Source organism: Humulus lupulus, chromosome X (genome assembly GCF_963169125.1).
Source record: "Humulus lupulus chromosome X, drHumLupu1.1, whole genome shotgun sequence".
Lineage (NCBI taxonomy): Eukaryota > Viridiplantae > Streptophyta > Magnoliopsida > Rosales > Cannabaceae > Humulus > Humulus lupulus.
In genome coordinates this window covers 172,105,263-172,120,717 of record NC_084802.1, presented here as the reverse complement: position 1 = coordinate 172,120,717, position 15,455 = coordinate 172,105,263, and the positions used below count along the sequence as shown (strand labels likewise).

The 15,455-nt window shown below is 39.1% G+C and overlaps 1 protein-coding gene across 1 annotated transcript; it reads right to left on the bottom strand.

Moving 5' to 3' along the window:
- Nucleotides 1-54: 54 nt before the first annotated feature.
- Nucleotides 55-3,109, bottom strand: LOC133804323 (glucan endo-1,3-beta-glucosidase 5). Its single transcript, XM_062242489.1, has 2 exons — nt 1,764-3,109; nt 55-1,491 (listed from the first exon to the last, which is right to left on the bottom strand). The coding sequence occupies exons 1-2, from the start codon at nt 2,099-2,101 to the stop codon at nt 357-359; spliced, it is 1,473 nt and encodes a 490-aa protein (XP_062098473.1). The 5' UTR covers nt 2,102-3,109; the 3' UTR covers nt 55-356.
- Nucleotides 3,110-15,455: the final 12,346 nt, after the last annotated feature.

Here is a 15,455-nt window from a genome sequence, read left to right as displayed (position 1 = left end):
CGCGCACACAAATATTATATTTATGTATATAGGAGAGACTCTAAATTATTGAAATGATAGCAAAATGTTTAAGCGATATTGTATAAATAAAGAGAAATATAAGGAAAGATACAAACATATTTTGAAGTTTCTAGAATTTGAACCTAATGTGAGTTTAAACAAATTGAATAGCATAAATGTTAACATGCTGATCAATTTGTTGTTCAATATAAACATAGCTACAACATTTGAAAGTCCAGACTTTCCAAACTACTAGTAGTATTAACTGCTTTATGAAGTACTCAAACTTAATTCTCTATAAACATCAACCGGAAAAGAAAAAAAAACTAGTAATAATAATAATACAAGCTCAAAAGTCACAAAAACATCATAGTCACAAACAACATCATCATCATCAAACCATGGGGCTTTTTAAGATGGCCAGCTCCAGCTCCAGCTCCTTGTCCTGCTCCCTCATTAGCTGGCGATTCTGCTCGGATCATAATCCTAAATTTGCAGTCTCCAACGGATGGGTCTTGGTCTGTGATGACAGAAAGATTTGGGAATCTACAGGCACTATCTAGCTGGTTGTATATCTGATAGTAACTGTTAAATGCATAAGAAATGTTTCCCTGAGCATCCAAGTTTCCACAAGAAGCACCATATCCAAGACTGGTACAATCACCATTTTCACAAGCATAGCTCACACTCGGTGCCAATTGTGAATCCTGCAAGTTAGCTGATGAAGACAAAACACACCATTTTCTAGCCAGATAACGCACATTGCTTGCTGCTACTAAGCCGTTCGAATTGGACCCTAACTTGAGCTGGTACTTGGGTGATCCGTCGAAGTAAAATATACCCCAATGGCGTTCAAAGTTACCTGGCTGAATGCTCTTGTGGTCTTCATCGATGAAACTAAACAAGTAGACATCCATGGGTCCAGATCTCATTGGGGTTCCTGTCCCAGCATTGTACCTAGACATGAACCCTTGGTTGAACCGCTGAGCAAGTTGCACAGTCGCACTTTTGTCGCCATCAGTAGGCCAGCCAATCTCGCCGATGATTATGGACAAGTTTCCAAATCCATTTTTCTGCAGAGCCCATACCAGGGTATCGTGGTTTGCATCCAAGACATTCTGGTAGATGTTTCCGTTGTCGTTTATGGCAGCTGAATAGCCATCGAAGAAGGCAAAATCAATAGGGAAATTGGGATCATTGTGAAGGCTGATAAAGGGATAGATGTTTACAGTAAAGGAACCTCCATTGTCGCTTAAGAACTTGACAATTTCTACCATGAGATCTTTTATGTCTGTTCGGAAGTCTCCGTCGGAAGGTTTGTTGCTCGAGCTGCCATATACATCAGCGTTTAGAGGGATAGTGACTTTAACTTGGCTGCTCAAACCAGCTTTTATAAGGGCCGATTGAACGTTTTGAAGAGCAGGAAAAGTTGTTTGAAGGAAGCTTCCATTGTAGGTTGATAAGAATGGTTCATTCCCTACTGCAACATACCTTGTAAAATGATATGTGATTTTGAATAACTACTTGCAAATGAGATGTGTAAAATATGAATTAAGTTCAGATAGATAAAAACATGAAAGTGCAAACTGAACTTTGTAACAGGTCTACCTCATAAGAACGTTCGAGTTTTTAGTTGCACTTTCCAATTTAGAAAAATGGGTCATCTAAATGATCAAAACAGCAGAAGCAGCACAAACTATACATATACATATATTGATATATTTTGAACAGAAATAAATAGAAGGAAATCCTATGAATTTTACCTAATGTCCACACCGTTTGAGACGTGACTGGAGACATTTTTAGCTACCCAATTCTCAGCTGTTTTGACAGTACTAGCCATGCTACCAAGCATGTCGTTTGGAATACCCACCATGACTTGAATCCCAGAATTTCTTAAAGCATTCAATATTGTTGAATCTGCATCAAAGAGCTTAGCCTTTTCGATCTCATTATCCTTCAGTAACTTCACCACTGTTGCAGGAGGCAAACGGTGAGTTGCCTGAGTGCCCCAATTGACTCCGATTCCCACCACCGAGTTCACTAACAAAGACACGATGAGAAACCCACCTAGAAAATCAACTGCTTTTACAAACCCCATGAACCTCCTTTTTCCCAAAAACACAATTTGTTGTTGGGGTGAAAGAAAAGAAAGAGAAAATGGGTTTCTTTCCCTTTTTCTTTTTTCTTGTTCTTTTGTTGAGTTTGAAGCTAATTTTAAAGGCTAAAGCTTAAAAAAATATTACCCAGTTTTCCAAATAGGAAAATGAAACTAACGGATGAAAGGGAAATTGGCTTCTTTTTTAGTTTTGGATATGAAACGAAATGCAGATTTAGCAGAAGAGCTCTAAACTGGTATCAGAAACTGAAGCTCAAAAAAGGACAACCCAGTTTCTGAATTGGAAAATTAAAGTTAAAAGACTCAAATATGATTAAAGAAATTGTACGAGGTGAAGTACCGGCCAACAGGCAGATTCAAAAGAAGAGATTGAACTTGATTTCAGAAAATGAGGCTGCAACAAAGAGATTTGATCTTTGACCCAGCTTCTAACGTAAAGTGGAAAACTCACTTGGATCAATCAAGATTCAAGAACACTATGAAACTAAGCAAAAAAGGAAAAGGGTACTAGAGTTAGCAAAAGAAATAACAGAGTAGGAAGATATATGAACTTAAAAAGTAAAAGAGTTAACAGCAAAGAAGCATGAAAATTATAGAGGCAGATGAATCCATCAAAGATTAAAGCAACAAACCAGAAATGGAAATTTTTGCTATAAATAAGTAGAGATGGGATTCCAAGTTATGTTACATGGTGAGAAGATTTACCATGAAAGTGAAAACGAAAAAGAAAGGTTCAAGAGTTGAGAAGAAGTTGGAAGAGTTTGATTGAGTATGATGAAAAAGGTCAAGGAAGGGAGAGATCGACATGCAGGAAGGTGTCGAGTTTTGAATGATCATAATCTAAGCTTAGTCATATCTCATAATATGACATATAAGTTAGTATAATTGTTTCTTTAAATTGATTTTAATTTGAGTATCCAATGGTTGGATTGGTTGGCAAGTTTTAAAAAAAAGCTATACTGTATAGAATACAACAGTAAAGTACACATATTCCTTAAACAACATTTTAAAGGAAAAGAAAGAAGGAAAAAAACAAGAAATAAAAGGAAAGAATGTTTCTTTGCTGGAACATTTTGTAGAGTCCCACGCATTGAAGTTTGAGCTATTTGATTACTGTTTTTTTTCAATGTTTAATCAGAAATGGAAGAGTCCAACAAAAAGAATTTTTCATTAGATTTGAAACATATTTTTATTTAAAATAGAATTTTCACTTCTTAATTCTAAAATCAATAAGGGATATTTACATGAAAATACTTTAAGTTATTAAGTATGAAGTACTTTAGTATCTATGTTATTTTGTTATGGTAAAAGTATATTTTGTCAATATTTTGGTGTTGTTTGATATAACTGTTTATTCCACTGTAAAGTCCACCTACATGACATCAAATTTGCTTATAATTTAAGTACTTTCGCTACAAATATCTTTTTAATTGATCACTTTCACTGTAAATATCTATTTAATTAGGTACTTTTGCTGCAAATATTTATTTTATTTAGTACTTTTACACATATATCGAAATAAACTTAACAGAAGAAACAAATAATTGCACCAAAGTATGAATAAAAGTTACTTTTGCATAAAAAAAAAATTTGAGTCTTAAGTGCTGTAAAGATAATAATTTTATTACTTTTGACCCAAATATCCGTGTAAGTAATAATTTGTATAAGCATTGTGAGTGAAATTTTGCAAATAATTGACATATTTAAAACAACATAAATGTGTGATCTCTTATTTAATTGACGTCATTATATATATAAATATATATAAAAAATATTATTATATTGGATTGTGCTACTTGTCCCAAAATTCAGCCCCAACTAACTTGTAGAGAAAAAATTAATTATATATAATGAAAATAATTACCCTAGATATGTGTTTCGGTTGCCCAATCCGTTCGGACAAAATATATCTTTTGTATATTTAAATTATTGTAACTAAAATTATGTGAATATAGGTAGTATTTTTTAACTGCCTCAAATGCATTGCTAACTACTAAATTCAACCAAGTCTATCCTAAAAACATATGGACCAGGAAATTAGTAAGCCAATGGTGGACATCTTCGGCACAATATATATATATATATATAATGTGTGTACATGAATAGATATAATTAATATGACACCATCCAATATCCATTATTGGGTCCAATTCCATCCTCACATAACTAGTTTTGGGTCTATCCAGCTCAGCTCACAAGTCATAATTCATAACTACTACAGCTTGTCCCAATAAAATGCTGCCGACTATAACTTCCTTAAGAATACATTTGACGCAATTAATGATGGTGATACCACTCATTTAACTTAAAACAATGTATTAGTTGGGATCAAGCAATGGAAGAAATGCTTTTGTATTGAATCAGTCAAGCAAAAAGAAGTTGGTGATACAATGGACCCGAGACTAGCTTTATAGTAGCTCAAGTGGGTCTGTTTGTTACAAGAGAGTCATGTGACTCAAACACAATTGGTTACAACAAGATTAACTAAGTGATAGCTAACTAGTATAATCTTGATACGACCCCTCAAGATGGAGGTGTAAAGATTTTTTACACCCATTTTAGAAACTAAATCATGAAAGAAGCTTGGAAATAAAGCTTTGGTGAAGATGTCAGCTATGTTGCTCTTGGAAGGAAAATGAATCATCTTGAGAATGCCCTTTAAGACTTTTTCGCGTACAATGTGGCAGTCAATTTCGACGTGTTTGGTACGCTCGTGGAAGATTGGATTATTTGAGATGTGTATAGCAGCATTGTGGTCACAATAGAGAATGGCTGGCTGTTTGTGTTGAATTCCAAAGTCTTGGAGAAGAGCAAGTATCCAAGTGACTTCACATGTGTCATTAGCCATTGCACGATACTCAGCTTCAGCGGAAGATCTTGAGACGCTGGCTTGCTTTTTGGACTTCCATGACACTAAAGAATTACCAATGAACACACAATAACCAGATATAGATCGTCTTGTATCCTGGCAGCTGGCCCAATCGGCATCAACAAAGAGTTGTACTGGGATAGCTGCTGTATTATGACTTGCTCCTGCAAAGGCTGAAACTTGAGAATTAGAGTGAGAGGGAAAAAATAGACCTTGACCAGGAGTAGCTTTTATATATTGTAAAATTCTATTTGCGGCATGAAAATGAGGTATTCTTGGAACTTGTAAGAATTGACATAGTTTATTAACAACATAGGAGAGGTCAGGTCGTGTGATAGTGAGGTAAATAAGCTACTAATAAGTCTGCGATAAGTAGGATCAGGGAGGATATCACCTTGATCAGAGCTGAGCTTTTAAGTTTGGTTCCAATGGTGTAGAAGCAGGGCTGACACCAAGGTTTCCATAATCTTTAAGTATTTGTAAGGCAAATGGTCGATGTGAGACAGATATTCCTTTTGGGGATCTGTCGATTTCAAGACCAAGGAAGAACCGTAATGGACCGAGGTCTTTTAGTTGAAACTGATTGTTAAACGTGGCCTTAAAACTTTGAATTGCTGAATCATTATTACTTGCAATGATGATATCATCAACATAGAATAGTAAAGCTAGAAATTTGTTATCTTTGTTCCAAATGAATAGAGAGTGATCTGAATGAGATTGAAGAAATCCATGGTTGAGAAGAGTGGAACTTATCTTAGCATACCATTGCCTTGAAGCTTGTTTGAGACCATAGAGGCTGTTGACTGCCTTTTTCTCTATCAACCTTAATAAGAGAGATTAAAGAAATGAACTACAAGAATGCAAGGATTTTTACGTGGTTCAGGTTATAAAAGAATCCTAGTCCACGAGTCTCTAGTATTAAGATGGTTGTAAGCTCCAGTAGTGTATTCTCAGACAGCGTTTAGATTGCTCTGAGTACAATTAGTTTTCTCTATAAGAAACCGGACCCATTACAATGAGACTCCCAACCTTATTTATAGAGGCTGGGGTCATTAATGTTAATCATAAGTAATTAATACACATTCTTCCCATAATTGGGGGATTAATACACTTCAATGCATTGGGCTGCATTGAATAGAGACCACGACCCAAGCGAGATTTGCGGGGCCCATTGCAGAAAGGTAACCACTTTATGGGGAACATGCCCCTGGGACTGTCAGGGCATGCTGCATGTACTTCTGTGTCAGGCGGTGTAGTTGGAGTGTGAGTTTTCGAGTCATACCATCGGTAACATTGTAGGCAGATTACCCAAAAAGGTTGTCAGGTCTTCCTCTGAGGCAGCTAATCTGCATTGGCTGACACTTGGCCTATCCCTAAGATTCCGAGGACTAGGTCCTCGGCCTGGAATATAGTTGAGGGAAAGGAAAGACGTGGACTACCAAGCATCCTCAGGAGGTAACCTTATGAAGACATTCATAGCTCTCGGGACATGTCCTAGGAGAGATGTCGGCGCCTTCTCATTATTCGAGGAGGACGACCTCCAGCTGTGGGAATGACCTCCTGAGGACATATCCTTTGGGTGTTGCCTCATAAAAGAGGTATGCGTCTTACTCGAGAGATCACGTGTTTTTGGGTGAAAATATTGACAACATTTGCCCCCCAAGTCTCTACTTGTCCTCGGACAGTGGAGACATAGAACTGATGAAGGCTTTGAAAGGTCCTCGGGCAGGAAACGTTGGACTTCTGCTGACGTCACTGCGAGATTTCCTACCACGTGCCTTAACCCCATTGCTGGGCCCATCAATCGGTGCAATTAATGAAAGGTCAATTCCATAGCGTGAAACGTCTTTTCCATACCCTAGGCGTCCTTTCGGCTTACGCTTGAGATTTTCCTTTTCCAATGCCAACGATCACGATCCGTATCACTCTAATTTTAGGCCCTTGGATCATCCTCGAGTACCCAGGTCCTAGATTGTAACGACCTACCACCTTAGAGCCGTTACTAAGTGAGTTTAAAGACTAAAAATGTGCAACTAACTCGCTAGACGAGGTTTTTAAGACCAAAAGTGTGACTAAACAAACATTAAGGCTGTAATCTTTGAAAATGCTTAGTTTCATTGAAAACTTCAAGTATCAACATCTGGGATCCCAAAAATAAGGTTTACAAAATATTTACAAATCAAAAATAGATTTACAATCGATTATCCATCAAAAGAACAGGTTAATACAGCCATTTTCCAAAATGCTCCCAACCAAAGCAATCGGGCAGGCCAAACATGTACACACCAACCCCACGCTCTCCATACTCATGGCTGGTTGACTTTATCTTTGCCCTTACCTGCAGCACAGAGCACCCGTGAGCCGAAGCCCAGCAAGAAAACTCAAACAGTATATAACACATGCATATTATATAGTTAACATATCAGATAATCCACATATAATCAAGTAGTCCATCAGGCTAAACAAACACGGCCATGCTGCCCCGGAAGCATTACCAAAGCCTGGGGTCTCGGTCCTCGCCGTAAGGATATTCAATGTGTCCATTTGGGTCCCACCCTGACTATAAGCACTCCCTGTGCTAAATGTTACTTCCGGCCCTGCTGCCGTTCTCGGCCTTCGCCGTTCTCGGCCCTTTGCCGTTCTCGGATCCCTTGTCGTTCCTTCTACTATAAACACATATAGTACAACTTGAAATAACATTCAAACATATAATAATTCAATTAAGTTTACACCTTATCATGCAATGCAATCTAGGGCCGTGCCCTGCAATAACACTATGGGCCCATGCCCTGTCCTACGGGTGCTACAGTTTCTTACCTGTATCCCAAGCCGCACAGTGCACCAAAGACGCGAGCACGATCCTCTAACTTGAGCCTCGCCGAAACCCTAGTCACAACACAAATAAAACACTCTTTAATACTAACCAATCCAAAACCACTTTCCGGGACCAATCCCGCACTCTTGGGACCTCCAAATTCCTAAAACAATGCATCGGAAACATCCCCCGAGCCCCCGGAACAAATGCCCAAAAATGCAAATTTTCCCATCCTGAAAATAGCCTAGCGCCGCGGCGCTACCCGTGAGGGTCGCGGCGCCCAGAAAAGTCAGAAAGCTCCCCCCCTGACTTATTCTCGCGCCGCGGCGCCGAAGAACAGGGCCGCGGCGCCCCTACGCGAAACCAGAATTCTGGGTTTTTCTTCTGCAATTTCCTGAACCAAAACACCTCTAAACCAACCCAAACACACACCTAGACCCCAACACCAATTTGAAACTTCAAATGAACCATCTAACAACCTATAAACACTAGTATCAAGATCAAAAACACAATCACACCCAAAAATCCACACCTTTGATTTCAACTTCAGAAAATTTAAACCCATAGCTCAAAACTTAAACCATGCTTCAATTCCTTAAACCAAAACAGAAACAAACCTTAAAATTGCATAAAATCCTTACCTCAAGTGGAGAATTCAACCTTAAGCTTCTTTGATTCTCCTTCTAAATTCCCACTTCAGCTCCTTCTACTCTTCTTGCCCTAGATTTCCCTCTAGCTTTTCTTCTCTCAATTTTTAACAAAACCCATAATATGACTAAGTGTCTAAACCGAGTACCCCTATATCCCAGCTGAAATTTGTCTAAACCCCCTGCCAAATGACCATTCTACCCCTTCATAGTAATCCTTTCCTAACTAAACCTCAAGGGCACTCTTGTCCTTTCACCTATATTACAATTTTACCAATTTCCATCTAAACTTGTTACCCTCAGCAGTAACTAATGGTTACTCAGGTTACTCAAACACCAATAACCATAACCACTCATTCTCAACTCAACTTATAAGATTCCCAAAGTACCCCTAGGCTCCTCTCGAGCCGGGTACAAAATCCCGTTGTGACTTTTAGACTAATTAGCACACTAGGACCGTCTCGACGCGTGCATCACAATAAAAACACCACACTCACGTGGTACAAATCACATAATACAATTATCACATTTATGCCCTCAACGGGCTAAAATTACCAGTTTACCCCTAACATACAAACGGGGCCCACATGCATCTATATACCACCTAAACATGCATTACTAATCACATAATCATTCAAATTCATATATTATCATGTTAATTCATTTATTGCCCTCCAGGCACGCTAAACAAGGTCTTAAACCTTATTAGCAACTTGGGGTGTTACATAGATAATCCAACGGTTTGGGTGAACTTACTTCGCCTCCAAGCACTGGGTCTATAAAAGGCCGAGAACCAAATTCCCAATGTTACTCTAGCTCATTTCAAGTTTTTTGTGCCTTCAAACTCTTCAAACTATCTCGACCTCTCTTAAACTCTTTTCCGGCAGTGCCTCTTCTCCAGTTCCTTCTGTCATTCTGGACGACTGGCGCAAGGCTTCATACTTCCGGGTGAACGACCAATTGTTCTTCAAAGTTCGCACTCGGTTCAACACAATCCGACGCTTCATTTCGAGTAAGTACCCCCAAACTGTGATTTCTAGTTTTCATGCGTATTTGAGAGTTTAGGATGCATGCTTAGGAGTTGCTTTTTGAGATTTTATGAGGTTGTTTTTGCCTTTTTTGGGATCATAAATGGCCCAAATTTCCCATTTGACCACTCTGCAGTGTTCTGGGGCAATTTTCCAGTAACGTCTCAAATTTCCTAATAAGGCTTAGGGCCTTGATTAGGGGGCCAGGATGGAAAATTATGAAATTATGTGATATTATGTGCAATTATGTAATTACAAGCATGATTATGTAAGTTATATTATTATATGATGATAATTGCATCCATGTGGGCCCACTTCTTATCAGAAGAGCATTTTTTGTAATTTTGGCCATTGAGAGCGTAGTTGTATATTTTTATGTGCATGTATATGATATATGGATGAGACCACATTATTATGTGGATATTTTTGAGCTATTTGGCATGAGACAACCCTAGATGTATGTTAGCGGTTTGGGCATAACAGGATTAATTACTGGGCTCGGGGTGAGCCTAGGGGTAAATTGATGTTTAGTACATTATCGGGAATGAGCGGGTAATGGGATATGATTTATTAATTATTGAGGATATTGGGAATAATGGGAATTAGAGGACGTTAATTGTGATTAACGGGATAGGTGGGAAATGACTGTTTTACCCTTGGTGGCTTTGAAGGTTTTAATTCAGCCTTAGGGGCATTTTGGTCATTTTGACCAATGGATATATTTAAGTTAGGAAGGCTGTGGAAATTAGCTAAGGCAGCGGGAAAATAGAGGTTCTTCTCTCTCTCACTCTCAATCATTTTTTCTTCTGTCTTTCGAGTTGGATTTATGAGGCAAACTAGGGATTTAAGCTTGAGGATTAAAGCTTGAGAGTTTAGGATTGTGTTCAGCAGTTGAAGGGGTTCAATTCATAACTGAGGTAAGGTTTTCAGCTTGGAATTCCAAGGTTTTAATCTATTTTTGAAGATAGCTTATAAGCTTGAGATTTTGATCTTAGGTTTGTGTGTTTGATGATGTTTTGAGTGTTCTAATGCTTGGGTTTTGTTGTTTGAATGGTGGTGAGGTTGTGGTGATGACTAATTATGATATTGGGATTGGTTTGATGAGTTTTGGTTGAGGTTTAGATTGAGAAAAATGTAGGGGAGCTGGGTTCGTGGGGTCAAGTCGCGACCGAGTTCATGCTCGCGACTTGAAGGTGTTCTAGAGCCTCCCCTAGGATCTGTCAAGAAGGCGCGCCGCGACCCACAAGGTCAAGTCGCGGCCTGCCCCTGACACCCAGGCAGGGGACCGCTCTAACTTGGGGGCGCGCTGCGACCCTTGGGGGCAGGTCACGACCCACCTGTCTTCCTTGTGCCAGGTTGGGTTTTAATAGGTTTTAAGCACGGGTTTCCAATTCTCAAGGCTCGGGATCGAATCTACAAACCGTTTTAGTAGGATTCGAGGTCTCGGGAGCTGGGTTTTAAGCCATGAACCTTTTATTACTCATTTTATTGATGAGATTTTATATTTGGTTATGATTAGGTGGCCACTAAGGGACCTAAGGATAGGATCGTTCTCAAGAGTCGTTATTCATTTATTTTATGCTCAAGTCTAAGGTAAGAAAACTGCACCCAGTATGTGATGCATATGATACATATGGATATAGCATGGCATAAATGTTGAATATGGAATTGACCAGAGCTTGATTCTGTGTAATTGTGCATGATTATGATTATGCTTGTGATTATTGGTTAAGCATGCTGAATGCCTTATATCTAGATATTTGACATGTGATATATGTCTGTTGCATTACCTCATTGAGGAAGCACTGACCTATTAGTCAGGGAACGACATTGGTGTTTAGTATTGGTTGTGAAACTGTGACTTATCAATCAAGATCGACATTAGTACTGAGCACTGGTTGTATGGTATTGGCTTATGAGTCAAGAGCGGTATTAGCGTGTTTAACGCAGGTCGAAATGATTAGATCTAATTAATATGAGCATTAAATGCTTGACCGACCTATTAGTCGAAGAAAACTAAAACGCTTGTCAAGTCTAAAGGCTAGTTACTTAGAGCCAGGGATGAAAGGCTCAGGTGACTGAAACGTCACATGGCTTGGGGCGTGGGACTCAGAGAGACTTGTTAGTCATCTACTCTAGAGAGAGACTTATTAGTCATCTACCCAGAGACAGACTTATTAGTCATCTATACAGAGATAGACTTATTAGTCATCTATACAGAGAAAGACTTATTAGCCATCTATACAAAGATAGACTTACTAGTCATCTATACAGAGATAAACTTACTAGTCATCTTTTCAGAGAGTGACTTACTAGTCATCTACCTTAGAGAGACTTATTAGTTGTAACGCCCTAAACTCCAGGGATTATTACGGTGTGCCTTTTAAACAGTGCTAAACTCACTAATCGAGTCATTTGGCCATAATCGTGTAACTAAGTATGATTAGCGGTTTAGGGATTAAATTTTTTGGTTAAGATATAACATTTCACTAAAACCTTTACTGTATACATTGGGATCCCAAAAATATAATTTAAAGGTTAATTATAAGAAAATAATTACAATCAGCCGACCTAAGCGGCAAAATAAGGTTTAGCCCTAATTCCTCTTTCAACCCTCGGCCGTGGCGGTCGAGCAGCCACATATGTACATGTAACGCCCTACTTCCTTAGAGCCGTTACCGAGTGAGTTTAAAAAAAAAAACTTTGTGCAATTAACTCGCTAACCGAGGTTTTTAAAACAGAAGTGTGACTAAGCAAAAGTTAAGGCTGTAATCTTTTGAAAATGCTTTACTTCATTGAAAACTTCAAGTATCTAATATTTGGGATCCCAAAATAAGGTTTGCAAAATGTTTTACAACTTAAAATAAGTTTACAGTTGATTGACTATCAAATTACAGGTTAATACAACCATTTAGAAAATGCCCCCAACCAAAGCAGTCGGGCAGGCCAAACATGTACGCGTCGCTTCACGATCTCCGTACTCATGGCTGGTTGACTCAATCTTTGCCCTTACCTGCAATGCAGAGCACCCGTGAGCCGAAGCCCAGCAAGAAAACTCATACAGTATATAACATATGCGAATTATATAGTTAACATATCATATAATCCACAGATAACTAAATGTTCCATCAGACTAAACAAACACGGCCATGCCGTCCCAGAGGCATTACCAGAGCCTGGGGCCTCGGTCCTCACGGTAAGGATATCACATGTATCCATTGGGGTCCCACCCTGACTACAAGCACTTCATGTGCTAAGTGTTACTTCGGGCCCCACGGCCGTTCTCAGCCTTCGCCGCTCTCGGCCTTAGCCGTTCATTTCATTATAATCGTACATATAGTACCTCTCGAAATAATCATTCAAACATATAATAATTCATTTAAGGTTATACATTAGCACGTAATACAATCTAGGGCCATGCCCTGCAATAACACTATGGGCCCATGCCCTGTTCTCGGGTGCTACAGTTTTCTTACCTGTATTCCGAGCTTTCTGATGCACTAAAGCCGCGAGCACGGTCCTCTAACCCAAGCTTTTCCAAAGACCTAGTCACAACACGTATAAAACATCCTTTAATACTAATCAATTCAAAACCTCTTCCCGGGACCAATTCCACACTCTCGGGACTCCCAATTCCTAAAACAATTCATTGGAAACATCCCCCGAACCCCCGGAGCAAAAGCTCAAAATTGCAAAATTTCATGCCCTGAAAATGGCCTAGCGCCGCGGCGCTGCCCAAGAGGGCCGCGGCGCCCAGCAAGTCAGAGAGCCTCCCCTGACTGGAAACAGCCTCGCGCCGCGGCGCTCCTTCGCGAACCCATATTTCTGGATTTTTCTCTTGCATTTTTCCCGAGCTAAACCCCCTCAAAATCATCCCAAACAATTACCTAAACCCCAAGATCAATTTAAAGCCTCAAATGAACCATCTAACAACCCATAAACACTAGTATCAAGATCAAAACACAATCACACCCAAAATCCACTCATTGATTTCTAATTTCAGCAACTCAAACAAAACTTAAAAACTTAACTCATGCATTTAAATTTCTCAAATCAAAACAGAAACAAGACTTAAATTTTCATAGAAACCTTACCTCAAGTGGAGAATTCACCCCTAAGCTCCCTTGATTCTCCTCCTAAACTCCCACTTCAGCCCCTTCTACTCTTCTTCTTCTTCTTGCCCTAGCTTTTCTTCTTCTAGTTTTTCTTCTCTTCAATTTTTATCAAAACCATAATATGACCCAATGCCTAAACCGTATACCCCAATATCACAACTGAAATTTGTCTAAACCCCTTGCCAAATGACCATTTTACCCCTTCTAATAATCCTTCCAAACTAAACCTTCAAGGGTACTCAAGTCCTTTCACTCCTATTCAATTCTACCATTTTCCATCTAAAACTTGTTACTCAAAGCAGTTACAAACGGTTACACATGTTACTCAATCGCCAATAACTATAACCATTAGTTCTCAATTCAACTTACGAAATTCCTAAAGTACCCCTAGGCTCCTCCCGAGCGGGGTACAAAATCCCGTTGTGACTTTTAGACTTACTAGCTCACTAGGACCGTCTCGACGCGTGCATTACAATAAAAACTCCACACTCACGTGGAACAAATCACATAATACAATTATCACATTTATGCCCTCAACGGGCTAAAATTACCAATTTACTCCTAACATACAAACGGGGCCCACAAGCATAAATATACAACCTAAACATGCATTACTAATCACATATTCATTCAAATTCACATAAATTAATGCAATATAACAATTATTGCCCTCCAGGCACACTAATCAAGGCTCCAAGCCTTATTAGCAAATTTAGGTCGTTACAACTATCCCCTTCTCATAAAAATTTCGTCCTCGAAATTTACCCAAACACATTAGTCAGTAAACTCGCACCTCTGACCATAATTTCCAAGGTCCACCACCTTTACTTTATTTCTCGACGACACTCTTACAAGAGTAACAATCTTATCCCACGAGATCTTGTCTAATAGCCATACTTTTGTTAGCTCTTTACTTGCACCGTAACCCTGCTGAAGCTTCAGGGTTTGCTTAGATTACCATAATCACCTCAATGTCTTATTCCTGATTCCATAGATTCCCAATAGTGATCAACCTACTAGGGTGAGATCAATTTATAGGCCCCTGGCCTAACCCTCGGTACAATTCCAGACTTATATTGAATCAGGAGTCAGAACTCCTCTTTCTTTCTCTGAACAAAATACTAATCCTCGTCTGTTATTACTTAGAGATATACAAATCTCTCAACCTGGAACTTTATTTTCCCAAAATTTAACAGTTTACAAGTTCCTTTATTCTTCCAGATAGGCAGACACTCTTGCCTTAAGAATTCCAACAACCTCTTCGGCTTTCTCTCTGAACCAATGCCAAACTGTAGTATCCACTATCTTTCACCTCTTACCATGTCCCATGTCGTGTTACCTTAATAAGACGCCAATATTGTCACCATGACTAACTCATCAAGGATTGCACGTCTCTAAATATCTCAAGTACTCGCATACTCAACGCTTAACTCCTTAAGATATCTGATAAGCTTTCAGACTGCTATTCCACTTGCAATCAACTGATAATTCCAGATTCCCACTCTGTTCTCTTTATTCTCTAGTTCCTTTCTAAAATTTAGAAAACTATAAGGTCTCAGTTCAGTACCATCGACGTTCTACCCTGATACCAGTTCACCTGAACCCACTACATTAACTCAATCGCTGAGTTAAAACTTTTCATGTCCAAGCACCTTACTAAAGTCTAATGTGGTATATTCCTACGATAGACCACCACATCACTTAACCCCTCAGTGTCCAAAGAAAACACTAAATTCTGTCACCCGCTCAACCCCCCCAGTACAACGTACCCTAGGAGGTGGAATGATATCCATTCAGAATTCTCATTCATATGCCAAATTCTAATTGGATCCTTCATTCGATCCTGGTATCCTAACTTGTAC

Excerpts from the sequence above, each read along its gene's own strand:
- LOC133804323 (XM_062242489.1), bottom strand. The coding sequence starts at position 2,101 with ATGGGGTTTGTAAAAGCAGTTGATTTTCTAGGTGGGTTTCTCATCGTG. Across the intron at positions 1,492-1,763 it reads TCAAACGGTGTGGACATTAG|GTATGTTGCAGTAGGGAATG; the intron begins GTAAAATTCATA and ends TCATTTTACAAG.